The following is a 20,273-nucleotide window of genomic DNA, read 5'->3' on the forward strand; positions in this document are numbered from 1 at the left end:
GCAATGCCTGCGGCCGGGGGGTAGGAGTTAGACAAGTCCAGGCTATTAGTTTTCATGTCCTCTGTGTTCTGCTGGCCATTACATTCTCAAGGCCCTGAACGCTGCCATGAGCACATTCAGGCAAAGGCAGAGCCTCCCAGAACTTGCAAGAAAAGCACTTCTGTGAGAGAGGAATTGTAGTGGGTTGAATATTGTCCCCACGCCCACCCCCCGCAAATCATGTCCAAGTAGAATCTCAGATTGCAACCTTATTTAGAAATAGGGTCTTTACAGACGTAATTAGTTAAGGATCTTAAGATGAAATAATCCTAGATTTAGGATGATCCTAAATCCAATGGCTGGTACCTTTACAGGAACAGAAGAGGACACACAGAGCCACACACAGAGAAGGTCATGTGAACACGGAGGCAGAGATGGGAGTGATGCTGCCATAAATCAAGGAATCCCTGCGGCACCAGAAGCTGGAAGAGGCAAGGAAGTATTCTCCTCTAGAGCCTTCAGAGAGAGTAAGGCTCTGCTGACACCTGGATTTCAGACTGCTAGCCTCCAGAACTGTGAGAGAATAACTTTCTCTTGTTTTAAGCCACCTTGTTTGTGATAATTGTTACCGCAGCCCTGGGAAACAGATACAGGTATTAAAGGAAATTGACATATGAAGAATGAGAGTGGCCTTCCATGGGGGAAACCAGCCTAAGAAAGAATAAGGAAATGGGTGCTGAGCACACATAAGATGACTAAATGGAATCGAAAGGCCTGGCATTAAGCTCAAAAGAGCATTAATCTAATATATTATTCCTAGCATTCCACTGAACATTTAATCCTCAGGAACAACCCTATGGGGCAGACGTCAGCCCATACGGCCAGTGAAAAAACTAAGGTTCGGAGGGTTGAGCAATGTGATGAAGGTCAAATAGGTCGTAGGTGGTGGAGCTAGAATTTGAACCTGTCTGACTGACATCAACACCTATGCTCTTAACAACCTTATTATACTGGAGTTCGAGCATAATTGTACCATGTAAATAGCATGTCCCACTGAGGCAAGAAGGAATGCTCAGTATAATGATTTGCACTGAATCTAGGAAAGTGATGGTCCAGAGCCGTGGTCTCCAGAGAGGGCTCAGCGCTCACCTTGACTGTGCAAGGCCATCCACTGGGAGTGGGGAAAATGAGAGCTTCTGTTTACATTTAATTAAATTGAATCCTTGCAACATTTATTCTGGAGGGATATATTCCAACATGTACATGTTAGTATGGAGGTGTATTTGAACAAATTATCAATAAGTGTTTTACCACTAATAATACATTTTTAGCCTGGTCAAGAGAGGAAGAATGAGTCACTTGGAGACTATGGTAGACAAAGTAATGAAACCCAAAGGTGTCCATGTCTAATCTTCAGAATTTGTGATATGTATATGTATGGCAAAAGAGACTTTGCAATGCGATCAAGTGAAGGCTCTTGAGATGGGAAGATTATCCTGCATTATCCAGTGGGCCCAATGCAATCACAAGGATCCTTATAAGAGGGAGGCCAAAATGTCAAAGCTGGGTAGGTGAGGATGGAAGAAGAGGTCAGAGAGAAAGAGAGATTTGAAGATCCTATGTTGCTGACTTAAAGATGGAGGTAATGGGCTGAAAGCCAAAGAAAGCAAGTGACACCCCAAAGCTGGAAAAGGCAAGGAAATTGATTCCCCACCCCCCAGACAATTCAGAAGGAATACAGCCCCACCAACCCCTTGATTCTAGGACTTCTGACCTCCAGAACTGTAAGATTAATCTGTGCTATTTTAAGCCACTACCGTTCAGGTAATTTGTAATAACAGCAACAGAAAACTAACACAGAGACACTGGCCTCCAAGATCTTCCAAGACAAAAGTGGCTCTGGGGATGGGCACATGGGATGAAAGGAAGATTGCCTTTTTATTTAAAAGTTTTTTGTATGCTTTGTAGTTTTGTCATGTAGGTGTAGTATCTATCTTTAAAAAAAATTAGTTAAATTGCAAGAACAGCAACAAAAGAATCTTAAGATTAACCATGCTTTTCCCAGGTCCATGCACTCACCAATGCTTCTGATGAATATCAGATTTTCCTACAAGGTGAGAATGTATTTACATTAAAAAAAAAAAAAAACCAAAATAGGGACCCCTTGGCAGCTAGAGTTCTCACTGTAAATTAGTAAATTGGCTTGCTGGTTTAATTTTAGGCTCTTGAGTTCTGGGTATACATGGGTACTCTGAAAAATGGAATTTCTGTAAAAAATTAACCCCAGACCTCAGAGCACAGTGAGGCTGCCAGTCTGCCTCCCTCATGCTTTACCCCACTAAGTATTTCCCCCCAGACTTCCTGGCTCTGTGACCTTGGGCAAGACATTTCCTCTCTCTGAGCCACAGTTTATTCATCTGAAAATGCTGCTATTTCACCAACTGATCTCCTATGTCTTTTTTAACCTTTATATCTCTGGATAACTTTTTACAAAGTATTTGAATGACCTGAGAAAATTATCATTACATAGTAAATTTTTTAAGGATATAAAGCTATACTTAGTGTAGGGAATGAACATGTAAATACTTCAACATATATATACAAACACATGCATACCTCTTGTTCCCCAAAGAAAACTAAAAAGAAATCCAGGCTAAATACGCCTGACTTTGAGTGGAAATATTGTAGGCAATTCAATTTTTTTTATTAATACTTTTGTATGATTTCTAATTTTCTCAAATGTGAAAACTTTAAAATATTCCGTGCATCATGTGTTAATTACTGGAAACTCTGCAGGATGACTTAGTCAGGGCTAAACTGTTAGGGGTGTGTCATTTATCTGAAGCAAGGCCACAGTGACATTCTAAGTGAAACTTTGAAGATAGCTGTTAGAAACTCATTCACCCGCAGCCAAAGAAGGGTTTTGTGGTGCTATTAGAAAAAGACACCTCCTAAGATCTAAGAGTACTGAGGTATGAAGATGTAACAGGATATATATATTAGTCATTTTTAAAGCTCAAAAACGGTTTGTTTTTTAAAATAATGAGTGCATATAAAAACTGGTGAAATCCAAGTAGAATTTGTAGTCTAGTTAATTGTATTGTACTGATGTAAATTTCTTCATTTTGATAATGTACCGTAATAGTGTAAGATGTTGCCACTGAGGGAAGCTGGAGGAATGTGTAGCACTCTCTCTGTACTATTTTTGCAAGTTTGTGGAAGTCTACAATTATTTCAAAATAGAAAGTTTTTAAAAATTAGTTTAAATATCAGCCATTTCATATAGTTCAATCTAATCTATGCATGACACATAGTAGCTTTGCAGTAAAGACTTGTTGAACAAAAATGTTGAATGAACTTTAAAGCAAGTTTTAAAAGACTATAGAGAGAATGATTTTGTAAACAATTTGAGCATTTTTGAAATGCTATTATTGAAAAATAATAATAGATGTGACTACGCTATTAAGAACAAAAAAATGACCTGACAGGATATAGCCCAAACTGTTACAGTATTATCTCTTCATCTCAATCATTTGGGGCGGGGGCTGGGTGGAATGTTTGGAATACAAGGAACTTCAACTTTATAGGGTTTTAACTTTTTATTTTACAAGAGCATGTATTTATTTCGTAACATGAAAAATAAAGTTTAAATGTTAACAGTACGGCATGAAAACACCATCTTTCCCTTCAGAGGACTTCTCATCTAGTAGGGTAGGGGGCAATGTTCAGTGCACACTCAGGAAAACAAACCTATCCAAATAAATTCACATCTGCCCTTTCTAAAGAACACATCCGGTATCTGGATGGTATAGATCAAGGGCTGCAAATGACAGCCTAGGGGCCAAATCCAGCCTTAGCCTGTTTTTGCACAGCCTCAGAGCCAAGAATCCTTTTTAGATTTTTAAATGGTTAGGAAAAAATCAAAAGAAGCAGAAGAACTCATAACACATGAAAACTGCAGGTACTTTGTATTTCATTGTCCATCAGTACAGTGTTATTGAAGCCTAGAGACACCATTTGCACGTGTGTTATCTCCGGCTGCTCCTGCAGTGTTAGGGCAGGGTTGAGTAGCTATGACAGAGACAGCACGGCTTGTAAGGCCTGAAGATGTATTATCTGGCCCTTCACAGAAAACGTTTGCTGACTACTGGTAAGTGAGTCCACATGCAGAAACAATGCCCATGGAGTCAGGGAATTAAATGTGTTCTATCTGAGTACAATTTTGAAAACCTTCAGACCTTCACACCCTAGGGTGTTGAGAGACTTCCCTTCAAGGTGGTTTTATACCTGAGGGAGTAGACTGGACCCCACTCTCTTACTCAAATAAAACCATGTGCTTTGTGCAATTCTGGAATGGCACTGAATTTTTAGGGTAGAAAATCTTTTAAGAATCTGTTTTGAATATTGCCCGTTTCCAGCCCATTAACAGAAATGTGCTTCAAAACTCCTAGAACTTCCCTCTCAGAATCAGTTTACTGAGCACTATCACAGGCCTGGCATAGTGATGAGCACTTCATGTAAATTATTTCACTTTAATGCTTACAAAACCCATTTTACAGATGTATAAACTGAGGCTGAAAGTTTAAATCACTCATCCAAGGTAACACGGACAATAAAAGGAAATTTGAACTCAACTCAACTTGGAATGACTCAAAAAATCATGATGGTAACCTCTCTGAGAGAAAAGAAAAAGAGCATATTAAAATCCTATTTGAAAATGTGAACTCTCTAACCAATGGGTTTCGTGCCAGAAATCACTTGGAAATAAGAGCACTATCTTCTCAGTGGGTACATTTTAAAACTCATATTACATATGTTGACTCATCACTGAATGCATAGACACTGGGACTCATCGGTCTCTACTTTTAAAACAAATTTAGTTTTGAAATAAGTCAATTCAATGATACAATCTTAACACAACCTAGAATTTTAAAAGTCGGAACTTCAAGCCTTCAGAGAAGTTTCTTTCCTTTCCTAAGTAGCAGCTGGCTTATGCTGTCCCCTTGTGGATTACTTGCGGTATGGTCTTAAAAATCCAAAGAACAGCAAAAGGATTCAAAAGTCTGAATGTTTTAGATTTGAAAGGAATTCAAAATTATCTCCTCTGATTCCCTTTTTTTAATCAAGAGAAAAATTAAAATCTAGAGAGACAGTTTCATTTGCTCAAGGTTTCACAGTAATAAGTAACAAAGGAAGTGACCAGAACCCATACTTCCTGACCTCACCTGGCAGCGCTAAAGCAGTTCTGGAGTTTCAAAATACCTTTCGAAAACAGAAACAGGCATTTACTGAATTCACATACTTCCTTTAAATTTTGGAGACCCCAGCATGTTTTTGATGTGGAATGATCAAAAAGAGTAGATGCGCTTCGATCAATCAATCAAGAGAGCATTACATACATGAATCAGGTGTTCCTTAGCTCCAAGAGCACAATTGGGTAGGGTCCATTTAATTTTGAAAGGAACCAGAGAGCAAATTGTGCTGGCACCCAAAGTGGTTCATAAAGGGGGAGGAATGATGCGATGACTTCACGTCTTACACAGGTGAGGTAACAGGAGGAAACCAGAGACTCAGAACACCATTGTTTGAGAGTCACCCAGTTCTAAACTGTGTCTCAGCCTTCCACTGCCTCCAAGGATGCTCAGCAGCACAAATGTCCTCATCACCGTGACAGCCCAGAGTCACCACCTCAGGCTACCTCTGCCGCGTGCCAGTCTCTGCGTGTCTCGGTGAAGCACAGACAAGACCTCATCCCTAATCCTTCCCCGCTGGACTCCTCTCTGAGGGGCAATGCCTAGCACTGCTCTGCACACACCAGCTGATGCCTACGTTTTAATGAGGGAGGGGGCAGGGTGCACACTTCACAAAGAACCCTCTGGATTATCAACAACAATAATAAATGGATACCATGTACCAAGCACTTACTCCATGGCCAGCACAGTGCAAAGTGTTTTCCACGTTTGATCTCAGAGCATTCTGCACTAGGTACCATTACTGTCCTCATCTCACAGCGGGAGTCCTGTGGGCTAGAGACGGCAGGCAACTGGCTCAAGTGACATAGCTAGGAAGGGAGAGAGCAAACCTCAGAGGCAGGATTACCTATCTGCAGAGCCCAAGCTCTTATCCTCTGGGCTCCATGGCCTTTGGGAAGTGTAGCAAGAGCTCACATACACTTGCTCTGAAAAGATCAGTGCTGGAGGGTGCCTGACCATGCTATTTCATGGCACAGTGGGAAGTGGTCCTGTTGGAATGGAACCCTAGCCCTCCACTGCCTAGGTGGGTACAGTTTCTGAAAAGACATTCTAAAAATTATTATTATTGATGACAACGTTAAGCATGATGGAAGCAGCTAAAAACGCACAGAGTACTTTCACATTTATTATCACATTTGAACTTCAAAATGAATCTATGAGGTAAATAAACTTGGGCAGAATTATTGAAAGGGGAGGAAACTGAAGCCCCGAGAGGTCTCGTGTCTTGCCCAAGGCTGCAAAGCTAGTGCTGATTGCTGGTAAATGGTAGAGCAATGATGTCTGATTCCAAGTTCCACTTCTGTTTCCCTCTTCTGCTTCTGGGTATCACAGGAGTCAATAGTCCACAAGTGTGGGTAGGTTCTTGCCAAAGGGCATTGGTACCTTTATTCATTGACTTGTTTGTAGTGGGTAGAACAGCTACCTCACCTCATCACAGAGCTCACTGAGGTTTATCTATTGATCCTACCCTCCTGTGAAACCGGAGATGTCTCCAGCGCCTGACTTGGTGTCCGAGGGACATTTTGGTCTGCAGAGCGGTCACCCAGCTCCCCTGGGTAACCATCAGTGAGGACCCATCTTAGGGCCAGCTCCGAGTTCTATTTTCAGTGGATGGTACCTTACTTCACTTTCACTTTCTGTTCACCTTACCATGGACATGCCTCTCCTAAAGCGTGGCAACTTTCTTTCGTCTTATTTGGTTGACCTTTCTGAAGGAGAGCTGTTAGATGCTAGAATTACACGGATTCAATCCCAACTTTATTAATGGAAAAAAAAAGCATTTGTATGGTTGATAGATGTAACACTATTGTGAGAAGCATCATGAGAATCCACTTTTTGTCCTTTTCCTTCATCCCCAGCCTGCCAGCCTACCAACTGATTCCAGCCTCCGAACAGCACTGGGCACGAAAGATAAAACAAATAGGCTACTGCCTCGCGAAAGATGTTGACTTTGAAATCAACTGCATCCAATTTCTTTCCTCCTAACAACAGCATTTGTGAGTGAAAATGACCTTTGCGTCATTCCCCTGCCTTCGTCTGTTCCTTCTGCTGAATTTGCACTGAGAATGGCGACTCCTCCTACAAGTTCTTTGTGCCCTTGATCAACTGAGGACCCAGAAAGTGTCAAATTCTGACAGGACTCGATTTTGACTTCAATGAGATAGTGCAGCGCAGGGGAAAGAGCTCTGATTTGGGACCCAGAAGAGAGTCCTACGTAGGACTTACTTCCTCTTCTCTTTGAAATTTTTTCGTGCTTCTCTGCTTCAGTTTCCTTCCGTGTAGAATAAGGAGAGTCGACTACACCAGCAATTCCTAAATGCCTTCCTTGGGCTAGGGCTGGGCTTCAGGTTCTTGGACCCACCCCAGAGGTCCTCATTCTGCAAGTCTTGGATAGAGTAGGGCCATCTACACTTTGACTAAGCTCTCTGTGGTTCCAGCCCATGGCCAGGTCTGGCATAGACAGACTGGATGATCTCAGAGTTCAAGGTCTTGGTTCCCCAGTCTTCTCCTACCTCCCTGGGAGGTCAGCATGAGATCTGATTGCTCTCCCACCTTCATTTATGCCAGCTTAACTCCCCTGTCACCTATCTCCATTTCTAGACCGAACCCTACCTCTCCCATTTTTGACGCCCCCCCTCCTCCTATAACAGTACTAGCCTCCTCCCTCTACCCTGCCTCCCCTCTAAATATTCACCCTCCAACTCCTTGAAAGAACGCCTAGCATTTATTCTCTCACAATCGCTCAGCGTTGGACTTCAGGGTGTCCATCCACAGAGCTCACCCTGTTCGCTTAGCGGTCCTCCTGCCACAGTTCACAGACACCTGTCTAGATGCCACATCCTACATGACCGGTATTTAGAATTCCCTCATATTTAAGTACACACTCCATAATCTTTGTCTCCTGGACCACTTCCTACCTCTGCTGTCTCTCTAACTGGCCCCCCGGGGCCAGCTTTTCTGCCTCTACTACACCCTCTCCCAATGGAGTCGTTCCTGTAAGGAGGTGGGGTGTCTGCCTTCATCCCACCCTTCCTCTCCCACAATATCTTCAGACGATGCCACAGGAGCTTCAATGACACCCTCTGCTAATGAGACAATAGAATCAAGTGTTTAAGAGCTAATTTTCAAGAGCCAAGAGACCTGGGGTTCCAACTCTGGCAAATGTCTTAACCTCTGCAAACCTCAGTTTCTTCTCCTTTACAACGAATGCAATAATAGAATCTTCCTCACAGATCTGGATGATGCCTCATGATGAGATAATGCACTGAAAGCATGGAGCCCAGCCCTGTCCTATAATAAGCACTCAGTAACTGTCATATTATATTGATAGGCCTGAACTCTCCCTCATGAGATAGTAACGTATGAAAGTTTTGGCATAGGGGCAACTCCTTATTCAGCACAGTAATGATTCTTTGATCACAGGAGGTGCCAATCATCAGACACCCAATCCCCACCGAGGCATCCGTAAGTCTGCCCAGCCCCACATTTCCAACAGCCTGTTAGACATTTCCCAGGGGCACTTCAAAGTCAAGATCGCCCAAATAAATTTCACTCTTCCTCCTGGGATTCCTTTACCAGTGAATCCATCACATCGAGCTGATCTCCCAAGTGCGGAGAATCAGTCATCCTTCCTTATTACTCCAGTCACCAAGTCCTCTCAGTTCAAAGTCCTAAATGGCTCTGACTCTGTCCCTTCACTGCTGTCACTGCTGCCATCATCCTAGTCGAGACACGCACCTCCTGCCTGAGTTATTGCAGGAGCTCTCTGCCTCCAGCCTTACTCCCCTCGAATACATCTTCCACACTCTTGCCAGAGCAATTTTTCCTAAAACAGAGCTGAAAACGCCATTCCCGACTCCAAAAACATGACTGGATCCATGTGACCCTGGAATGAAATCTAAATTTTTCAGCCCATCAATCAAGTCCTTTAAGAACCTAGGCCACTCCTAGCTTCCTGTCTCCATTAGATTAAACTAGACTCTTAAACAATCACCAAAGATTTTATGCTATTATAAGTCCCCCTATTTCTGCTCATGCTGTTCTTCCTGCCTGTTCACCCTTCTCTGCTCAATGAGATGTTCTCATCCATGAAGACCCAATTCAAGGATCATTGAGTGAAATCATCCTGGCCTTTCTTTCCAAGTTAGAATCCTTCTCTCCCTTCTTTGGGCCCCCAGGGCACCTTTTCATACTTCTATCCCAAAACCAAGCTCACTGGATAATTGTTTGCTCTACACAAGCCTGTCTATCCCACCCCTTTAAGAACAGAGGTCAAGACTTCCTCATTTTTATATGTTCTGGGCCCTGCACAGGGAAGCACCCAGGTAAGCCATGTTTAATGAATGACAGATTTGAAAGGCCTTTATTAAATACCATGTGACCTATTTCCATGTATCCAAACCAAATGCCAAGGTAAAGATATAAAATCTCATCTCCAACCACTTTTCACTCTGAGAATCCTTTGATTCCATGGCAAGGCCAGCTTGCTCTGGACCATGAAGCTTGGGCTGGTTTTGTAAAACAGAAAGATACAGTAAGAGAACAAGAACTCCTAAAAGCACCCCATCCCCACTCCCCCACCATCCAACCCTGGGATGGAGAAAATGCTACTGTAAGAATCTCAAAAAAGGAAATTATGACTATTACCAGAGCAATGTTCATTTTTTTTCCAGTTTTCCTGGGTTGACAGCCAAGTCCTCATGCATATTTGGGGGCATTAAATTTGAAATTATTTCACAGCTTGGACTTCATGCTGTTGATGAGTATAATGATCCACCTGGGGGCTGAGAAAAAGTGAATCCTAACACTTGAGGAGCAAATAGGAAAATCTGCCCTCAGGGAACCTCTGTTGAGAGATAGTGGCTGATAGTCTTGGGACAAAGGTTAACTGTACGTGGGATCAGGAGAACTGGCCTCTGGTCTCAGCAGCCTCCCTATCACTGCAAGCCCTCTCTCAACTCGCTGGCCTTTGCTGGGCCTCAATTTCCTATCAGTTTTCCACTAACAACACCTCCCCAAGAGTTCACAGGCCCAAATTTAAAACCTCTGAAACCCGTGTAAGAGTCTCAGCTCTCCCTCTGCCTCACTGTGTGATCTCAGAAAAGTCACTCCACATCTCTGAGCTCCATTTCTAGGCAGCCACAGAGTGGAGGTGAGGATTTGACACCCTTGCAAGGGCTTCTTCAGGTGATGTCTGCAGACCAAACACCTTCAAAGCAGAGAAGGGCACCGGAGCAGGAGATACATACTTGGAGGTGTCTAATCAAATAAATAATACAAATCAGGAAGCCCTTGCATGGCAAACTCGACCACAGCTCTTTTTCAAGAAAGCTTGATTCCTGAGCCTAAATTATAGAGTGAAGCCTCCCTAGATTGAGTGATGTGAGAAGGACAAAACAACTGAGAGTCATCAGAAGATTAAAGATGTCCACCAGAGGAACAAAACCCATAACTGAGAGTTCCATAGAGCCATGTAATAAGCAGCCAGTGAAAAGCTTTCAGAATCAGATTTATTTTAATAGTGAGTCGAGAATGACTGCCATGAGATTTTTTAAAAAGCTTTCGTCACTTCCCCAAGTTTGCAATTTTGCCACTCATCGGCTGTTTTCCTGGTGCAATTAGCAGTTAAAAAAAATCATAAAACCAAAAAGTGTCTCTGCCATGTATGTGAGGGTTTATTCTCTACTGTATGTCTGTCTTTGTGCCAGCGCCATACTGTTTTGATTACTGTAGCTCTTTAATATGTTTTGAAATCAGAAAAAAAAAAGTGTCTCTGTATTTGGAAGGAAGTGACTCAGCTGGGAGCTGGTAGATGTGGCCTCTTGCTCCCCAGCCGGCCTGGCCAGAGAATGAAGATGTGTGAGTAGGAAGATCAGCAGAGATGCAGCGAGCAGAGGGGATCAGAATCTGTCACGAGGACTGTCATTTACTAGCCAGTAATTATGGTCCAGACATTTTTCTAATGCATTGCCTCACTTAACAGCCCTATGAACCATGTACTATTATCTCCGTTGTACATTTTGAGGAAACTGAGATTTCAAAAAGGCTAGAACAAGAACCTGAGATTCTAAAAGAAAAAAATAAAGTATAAAACGTTAGAGCTGGTATATAACCCTGAGCCTTCACATTCCCCAAATGAGGTCTTTTAACCCCCACCTCAGGCTACCGAGAAGAATGTGAGGAGAAAGGAGAAAGGAAGAAAAAGGATTTGGGATGTTACTGAGGCACTAAAAGTGAGGCTGAGACATAATCTGCAGAGGATTTAATCCCAAGCCACCCGATTTTATTTAGGAAATGACATGGTGATGTGGGTCTCCTCACCCTAGCTTCAGAGTCCTTACCCAATAGAGATGTTGGGTCACTAGGGAGCAATTTGGGACCATTTCACACATTCCTGCAGCCAAGCAAGAAATGAAATTAATCCTCAGGCTAGAGGGACTGATTTGAGTTCCCAGCTACCTAGAGGCGTAAGAGTTCGTATTCCCCTAACAGACTGCCTTTAGCTGGGGGAAAGAAACCTATGAGAATTTTTATTGTTGTTATTGTTGTTTGTGTTTGAATTATGGTTCCTAATCATTTGGAGCTTTACAGAATTCTTGGAGAATCTAATAAAAGTACTATACTTTTTCCCCAGGAAAATGTGTGTGCACATATACACACACAACTATATATATATATATATATATATATATATATATATATATATATATATATATATATATATATATATATATATGTGTGTGTGTGTGTGTGTGTGTGTGTGTGTGTGTGTGTGTGTGTGTGTGTGTGTATGTATATAATTTCAGGGGGGTTCTTGTCCCCCCGCCGAGTTCATCCACAGACAACTCCATTTAGGAGTCCATGTACACATTTTAATAATATCCCTGGAAACTGGGTGTGATCCCACCTCTCTCTCTGCACTGCTGTGTGATCTTGGGCAAATCACTCCACATCTCTGAACTCTGTTCCAGGCAGCCAAAGAGAGGAGGTAAAGAATTGCCATTCCAGGTAATGTTAGTTTTAGGGAACAATAATTGTAGCAAGATCCACTTGAACAATTAAAAGCAGCCCTCAACCATGGAAGCCTGGCCATCCAAAAATTACATGAAGACATGAGGAAGGAATTGGGAATATTTAGCCAAGGTAAGAAAAAGCCCACAGAAGCATGTGGGTTCTCTGAAATGGGTTGAAAGCATTTTTATGCAAATGAAGAAGTAGTTTTATTCTCTAAGTGCTTCCAGAGGGTAGATGGGGCGGGGGCAGCCTAGCAAGGGGTCAGAATGGCATCAGAATTGAGCAGAGAAGGATTAAATACAGGTCCATCATCTACCAGACAAGATATGTAACATTCATGGACTCTAAAATGGAGGTGATAATGGTATCTATCTCATAGGATTTTGTGAAAGATCAAATGAGGTAATGCATGTAAAATGAAGAGTGTTGAAACAAAGACAGACCTCAGTAGGTGTTAGCTTCTCTAATAAACTCCCTGACCCTCCATTTCTTTATCTGTAAAATGGGGATAATACCTATACCTGGCTAGAAGGTCACTGTTAGATTTAAATAAAACAATACAAGTTAAAACCCTTATACAGCACCTAACACCTAGCTAAATCCTCAGTATGTATTATAAATGTTTCATTACAAAAACCGACGGAAAAAAAGGATGGTAACTGACAAGAGCATGATATTTTATTTCAGACTGGAAGGTAAGGCAAAATAAAATAATACCTAAGAGTATGGAATCAGAGCTAGACTTCCTGGATCTGGCACCCAACAGCTGTGTGGCCTTGAAAAAGCTATGACAAATAGAGATTGGAGCATCTGGTAAGAGGCATTGAATTAAGTGGCCCAGGAGAACAGTTGACCCCATGCTGGCACATGATATGTGCTCAATAAACCCTGGCTTCTTCCACAACGAATAGATGTTACACAGAGACTGACAGACCTTCCTATAACCAGCTCCTCTTCAGGAATGCCGCCTATGGGTATGGGCACAAGTGTTCTCTCTCCCAGGATTTATCAAGCAGGAGTGAAATGAAATTATCAGGGATATTATAAAAGATGGTAAAACATCAGATGACCTTCTGTTCCCTTGCAATTCAGTGTAAAATAGTCCAAGATTTAAGTGGAATAAATGAAACATTTTGAAAACTCGTTGCCCATCCTTTGTCACTTTTCTAGTTGCTACCTTCTCTTCTGCCAGAAAATCGGCCCCCACCCTACCGCATCCCATGGACAAAGAAGGTTTGGATCACTGGCACCTTGTTATCAACATCCAGTCCAGGTTTCCCGTCCTCCCACTGTGTGAGTTAGTGCGTGCTAAAGCTTTTCAACGTGAGATCACCCTTGCATTTCATCTTGATTTAGAGTCTTCCTTCAAAACCTATCTCCCTTCCGCTCACTCTTGTCTGGACCCTCCAATTCCATCTTCCGAGCCTTTGTCAGTGATGTTACATTGCCTCCTTCACAGAGTTAAAGGATGGCTGTTTTCTGGCTAATAAACATAGAGAAAGACACTCCAACTCTCTGTTAATCAGAACAACAGAAGAATGAGCTGACATTTTTTTCTCGGGAGATTGAAAAAAATTAAACAAATAGTTATATCGAGTGTAGGGAGGACATGGGAAAGCAGATACTCTGTGGGTGGGAAGATAAATTAGCACAGCCTTTCCAGAGGACAATTTTGTAATAGCTATAAAATTTAGAAGCACACATTTCAGACTTCCCTGGTGGCGCAGCGGTTAAGAATCTGCCTGCCAATGCAGGGGATACAGGTTCGAGCCCTGGTCTGGGAAGATCCCACATGCCGCGGAGCAAATAAGCCCATGCACCACAACTACTGAGCCTGCACTCTAGAGCCCGCAAGCCACAGCTACTGAGCCCGCGTGCCACAACTACTGAAGCCCATATGCCTAGAGCCCGTGCTCTGCAACCAGAGAAGCCACCTCAATGAGAAGCCCACACACCACTACAAAGAGTAGCCCCTGCTCATCGCAACTAGAGAAAGCTCGTGCACAGCAATGAAGACCCAACGTAGCCAAAAATAAAATATAAATAAATAAATAAATTTATAAAAAAATAAAAGCACATAATTCTTTGAACCTAGCATTTCTCCTTCTTGGTCACCACCCTAGCTAAAGAAACACTTGCATGAACACTAAGGAGACACCTATAAGGGTCCTCACGCAGAATATTTATGATGTGAAGCTTTGGAACAACCTTAGTGCCCCTCAATGGGGAAAGGATACTGTAAGTACCCATAGTAGAAAATACTATACAGCAATTTAACACAGTGATGGAGATCTACATAGACCAAAAAAGAAAGTGGTCCAATGTATAATGTTAGGTGAATAAAAATGCAGAAGGCTGCACACAATATGATAGCATTTAAAAAAAAATCTACACATAAAACACAACTGTATATTTCTATATCTATACCCACTCATAAGGGAATAGAAAAAGATCTGAAGAATGATCATCTTCAACTAATATCAGTGATTAACTCAGGGGAGGAACTGGGATTAAAGACAGGGAGTCAAAGAGAATGTTTTTTCTACTTTTTAAAAATGTATCCCTAGGGACTTCCCTGGTGGCACAGTGGTTAAGACTCCATGGTCCCAATGCAGAGAGCGCGGGTTCCATCCCTGGTCAGGGAACTAGATCCTACATGCATGCCACAACTAAGGAGCCGGTGAGCTGCAACTAAGGAGTATACCTGCTGCACCTAAGACCCAGAGCAACCAAATAAATAAAAATAAATAAATAGCTTTAAAAAAATGTATCCCTAACAAAAATACACTGGTGTACTATTTGCATAATTTAAAATAAATTAGTAACGTTTTGAAAGATGAATGGTTGCTTTTCCTACTAGCATTCCTAGCTTCAGATCCCAACAGCGGGTTTTCAGAAATGAGGCAGAGAAGGGATGGAGCCAACACTGATGGCTCCACTTTCATCTCAGCTGGTGGGAGGATAGCAGGCTTCACTTTCATCTCAGCTGGCGGGAGGATGTAGGATGTGACCACAGTGCAACCAAAAGAGCAGAATTCCAAGAAAAGCAGGCAGTTGACAGATTGTTCCCAAGTCCAAAGGCAAACCACTCACAGGAGCACAACCCCCCTACCTCTTGGCTGAGAAATCACCGAGTCACTCGCTTCCCGCATCAATGCCTGGTGTGTTGACTGGAGAACCCAACTTTTAGACCCTGGAAAAAATACAAAGGAAAGGAGAAAACAAACTTAGGTAGATGCCTGTCTTCCTATTTTGCACGGAGGTGGAGGGGTGGGGGGGGGCACTCTTCCCCTAAACTGACTTCTGTCAATAAAAAAAAGGGCTAATGTTTACTGAGCATTTAGTACATGCCAGACGCTGTTCTAAGTCATCTACCTGCATTCTCTCACTTAATCCTCAGAAAGAGACACAGGGTAAGTGCTTCATTATTCCCATTTGACCAGTTAGGAAGCCAAGGCCCAGAGAGATTAAGGAACTTTCCCAAAGTCACACAGCAGAGAAGAGGCACAATTTGTACCCAGGCAGTGTGACACCAGAACGCACACATGAACCACTCTATCTTACTGCCCCCCTATACTCTACTATCACAAGCATTGATTTATTTACCTCATAGATGTCTGTTTTCCTCTGCTTGATTATAAGCTCCACTAAGGTAACAGCTACCTTTTGCACGCTTACTAACATGCCAGGCACTCATCCAAATTTTATATGCATGAAGTTACACAATGGAGGGCAGAGACCCCCAGGGGAAAGTAGTACAACTGATAACCATGCCCAGGCAGGCCCCTCTAGCACCTGCAAGGCTGTGAATTATTTTCAGGGTGTTCTCTGCCCCTGGGCACTAGTAAATACCTAAAGAAGTCTGGCTGGATGGATGAAAGGACAAATGAATGAAAGAACTCTCTCTCCACTATAAAGAGCCAAGGAGTCAAGTGAGCACACCCTCTGGGGTTTCAACACAGAAGACCGGTATGCTTGGAATTGGGGGATGAGATAGCCAAGCACCACCCAGCCTAGAGTGGAGAGGCAGATATTCTAGAGATGTGCTACCGTGGAGAACTGCACAAACAAATCAAGGTCAATGGGTCTCTCTCCCTCTCTCAAATCAATAGGGAGGAATGAGCCACAAATGCGGTATTGATACCAATTTGTCCCAGGTGGGCTTCATGGCACACAGGACCCAACAGTCATCTCTAGCCATCTGACTTGGTGACACTCTAGTCAGTGTTTCCCTCAGTCTAAGGGGTGAGGAAAGAAAAAGAGAGAACCCCGGCCACATACCTTTGGATGTGAGCAAGGCAGTGTCTGCAGAAGTCGCCTCAGTGCTTCTCTGAGAGGTCCTAGGGAGAAGGACGGTTTCTGATTCTGGAAGAGAAAAAAAGTTTGATAAAAGGCAGCTAAAAATAGGTGTTTGTGCTGAGTGGTGGGATTTGGGGCTATTTTTATAGTTGTCTTTGTACTTTTCTAAGTTTATTTCAGTTTTTCTTCCAAGGATTGTAAGTAATTTTTAGAATCTAGGGGAAAAACTGCAAATGTAGTATTCTAAGATGATTATTTTAAAGACCAAAGGAATAAAAAAATACATATAAAAATTGGCTTAGGGTTCATGGACCTTAGGCGAGTACACAGAGTATAATGGAATTAGCCAATTCGATACTGTAAAGTGGTTTAAATTAATCCAGGCCTTATTGAGGCAGCTGAAATGCCTAAGCTTTCAAGCTATCTCATGATTCTTTTCTGATATTCTTACCTCAGAATCAGAGGTTGAAACGTGGTGGGAGCTTTGATAAGCCCCCATAATTAATGGAGCTAGTAATTCAGTGAGAGTTCCAAGATGTAGGATGAAAAAGGATTCAGGATGAAAGAAGGAAGGAAAGTAGGGAGGGAGCTAGAGAGAGAGAGAAAGAGAGAGAAAGAAAGAGAGGAAGGAAGGAAGGGAGGAAGGAAGAAAGGGAGGAAGGAAGGAAGGAAAGAAGGAAGAAAGAAAGAAAGAAAGAAAAAAAGAAAGAAAGAAAGAAAGAAAGAAAGAAAGAAAGAAAGAAAGAAAGAAAGAAAGAAAAAGAAAGAAAGAAAGAAAGAAAATGTAGAACCAGTTCATCAAGGGATATTTTAAGGCATCTGGAGGCCTTTCGTCAACCAATCTCTAACGCCTGACTAGGGACTTAAGCCCCGGCAGGATGGAACTGGTGTCTGACCCAGGGTGACATTTCCTGGTTCTTTACTAAGTGTCCCCAAGACTCCTGGGAGGTCAACTGGAGAACCAAAAATGCTGACTTTTCAAAAGCACAAAGGGAAAAAAAAAGCAACAAAAAAGGAAATCATAAAACAATGAAAAGGAACAATTTAATGAAACTATACACACACACACACAGTTATGGGATGAATTGTGTGGTCCCCTCCCACCCCCGCCCCAGCCCTACCCAAAAATTCATACATTGAAGCCCTAACCCCAAGTAGCTTGGAATGTGACTGTATTTGGAGATAGTGCCTTTAAAGAGGTAATTAAGGTAAAAATGATGTTATATGGATGGGCCCTGATCGAATATCACTGGTGTTCTTACAAAAAGAGGAGATTAGAACACAAACACACAAAGGAGGAAGACCATGTGAGGACACAAGGAGAGGACGGCCATCTAGAAGTCAAGGAGAAAGGCCTCGGAAGAAACCAACCCTGCTGACACCTTGATCTCAGACTTCTAGCCTCCGAATTGTGAGAAAGTAAACTTTTGTTGTTTAAGCCACCCAGTCTGTGGAATTTGTTATGACAGCCCTGGCAAACTCATACACAGACACGCACACACACATAGACCTAAGAGCAAGTTGCTGGGCTGCCCCATTCAGCAGGAGAACCCTCTTCCAAGGGATCCAAGGTGCATCTGACCAGCAGAAGGGAAAGAATGGCCCGTTGAACCAGGTACCTGCAGTGAGGATGGGCCCTTCTGTGGAAGGCTCAAGGGTCAGAAGTATCGTGTCTTCCTCATGAAGGGAGCCCCGTGTTGTCAGAGGGCATGCGGCTGCCGTGGTGGGGAGTGCAGCAGTGGTTCTCATCTGAAGCGGTGGTGTGTCTGGCAGGTCAGGTGTAGGCACGACTGTGGTTGTTGGAAGCACAGCTGTGGTTGTCGTCATGGCGGCGGTGGTGGTGGTGGTTGGGCGACGGGTGGTTGTTGAGCGCGTGGTCGTGGGACCTGTACCCAATAGAAGATACGTCTGGTGCCAAGTGGAGACGGAGGAAGAGGGAAACACTACAGATATAGCCGGCATCAGTCCATTTCTCTGCCTTTCTGCTACCTCACCCAGCCCACGAGCCTGGACCACTAAAATGCCCATGAGAAGTGGGTTTCTTAACTCTAGTCCTGGCCTTTCCAACCTGTTCTTCACACACTGGCCAGAGTAATCTTTGAAAATGACAAATCTAATTATGTCAGTCCCCTACCTAAACTTTTTTACTGGGTTCTCCTTGCCCATAAGATGAAGACACAACCCCCAACCTCACCCTCAGGGCCCCACCTGATCTGCTCTTTCTTTCCCATCTCGGGCCTCCACTCTATTCTCCTCATTTTCCCCCAGCCTACTGGCCTTTCTTCAGTTCTTCCACAGTATTAGTGACCTTCCATCTGAGGGACTTTGTACCTACTGCTTCCTAGACTCTCTCTTCCTTAGATGGACTCCTCCTTAACCCTCATGTCTCGGCTAAAAGGACACTTCTGCAAGGAGGTCATCTGCATTCGACAATAACAATGTTTTTTGCACACTCATACTTGACCTTCATAGCGTTTGTTGCATTTCCTAACTACACATTTATTTGTTGATTATTAGGGAATGTCTGTTTCTCCTAGTACACTGTAAGCTCCACGAGGGAATGGCTGGTATTTATTTTGTTCTCTGCTACAAATCTAATACCTACGACAGTGTCTGGTACATAGTAGGTGTTCCAAAAACATGGCATGAATGAGTAAATGAATGATCCCATCAAAAGTGAGCCCAAACATAACATTTCAGTCAAGCAAGATGAATAAGCTCTAGAAATTTGCTGCACACATTGTACCCATAGTTAACAATAGTATATTGTACACTTGAAAATTCATGAAGAGGGTAGAACTCATGCTAGGTGTTCTTTCTACAATAAAAATTAAAATCTAAAAAGAGCGAGTCCAAAGAGTGTAACATAGGGTGAAAATGTAAGTCTCTTTCAGATATTAAAGATGGGTTCATACCAAAACCACTCACCCCCTAAACATCTGAATCTGAGTTCATTAGCAACAGTTATTCTACAGATACCACCCTCTCTTAAATATGTCAAATTTCCACTAACTCTAATGGACCAGAAAGACATCATTAGTTTCAAGTGAACTTAGAAATGTCCTCATAGAGTACTGATGTCAACCAATATTTTATAGCATAAGAGCTGGTTATATCAGGCTTGAAAAGCAAAGACTTGGATTGGCATCATTTAACTTCCACAAATCCTAATGATACCTCTATCTCACAAAGTTGCTTTGAGAGAAAAATATACTAAATATATATATATTTAGTATATAAAAAATATACGTTCATATATGCTTGTGAAAGTTCTCTAATTAGAAGCAACCACATCAGTTGTTCTCAAATTTTACAGCACATGAGAGTCACTGGAGAAGCTTATTACTTGCATGGCTAGCCAGAACCTGCCTTCCGAGATGTCAGTCCAGTTACAACAGAGCCCAGGAATCCTCAGTCCTCGGTGCAGGCTGAGCACAGAGCTGAAGTGGAGAGGCTCCGTTCCAGACCAGCAGGAACGGTGGTTATTGTTCACATAATTCAACCATAGGCTGCACTCCATGCAGCTCAAATCTTTATGAGTTGGGGCTTTCCTGGTGGCACAGTGGTTAGGAATCTGCCTGCCAATGCAGGGGACATGGGTTCGAGCCTCGGTCCAGGAAGACCCCACAGGTCGCAGAGCAACTAAGCCCGTGTGCCACAACTACTGAGCCTGCACTCTAGAGCCTGCGAGCCACAACTACTGAAGCCCGCGGGCCTAGAGCCCGTGCT

The 20,273-nt window shown here is 42.8% G+C and overlaps 1 protein-coding gene across 1 annotated transcript in view; it reads right to left on the minus strand.

Moving 5' to 3' along the window:
• Positions 1-20,273, minus strand: part of TIMD4 (T cell immunoglobulin and mucin domain containing 4) — a 45,889-nt gene that overhangs the window by 7,838 nt on the left and 17,778 nt on the right. Inside the window, exons 3-5 of the mRNA XM_082379140.1 lie at positions 18,164-18,430; positions 16,527-16,610; positions 15,358-15,438 (exon numbers count right to left, since the gene is read on the minus strand). Coding sequence (XP_082235266.1) covers positions 15,358-15,438; positions 16,527-16,610; positions 18,164-18,430 — 432 coding nt within the window. The remainder of the gene's footprint in view (positions 1-15,357; positions 15,439-16,526; positions 16,611-18,163; positions 18,431-20,273) is intronic.

This window comes from Balaenoptera borealis (genome assembly GCF_965194805.1).
Source record: "Balaenoptera borealis genome assembly, chromosome: 2".
NCBI lineage: Eukaryota > Metazoa > Chordata > Mammalia > Artiodactyla > Balaenopteridae > Balaenoptera > Balaenoptera borealis.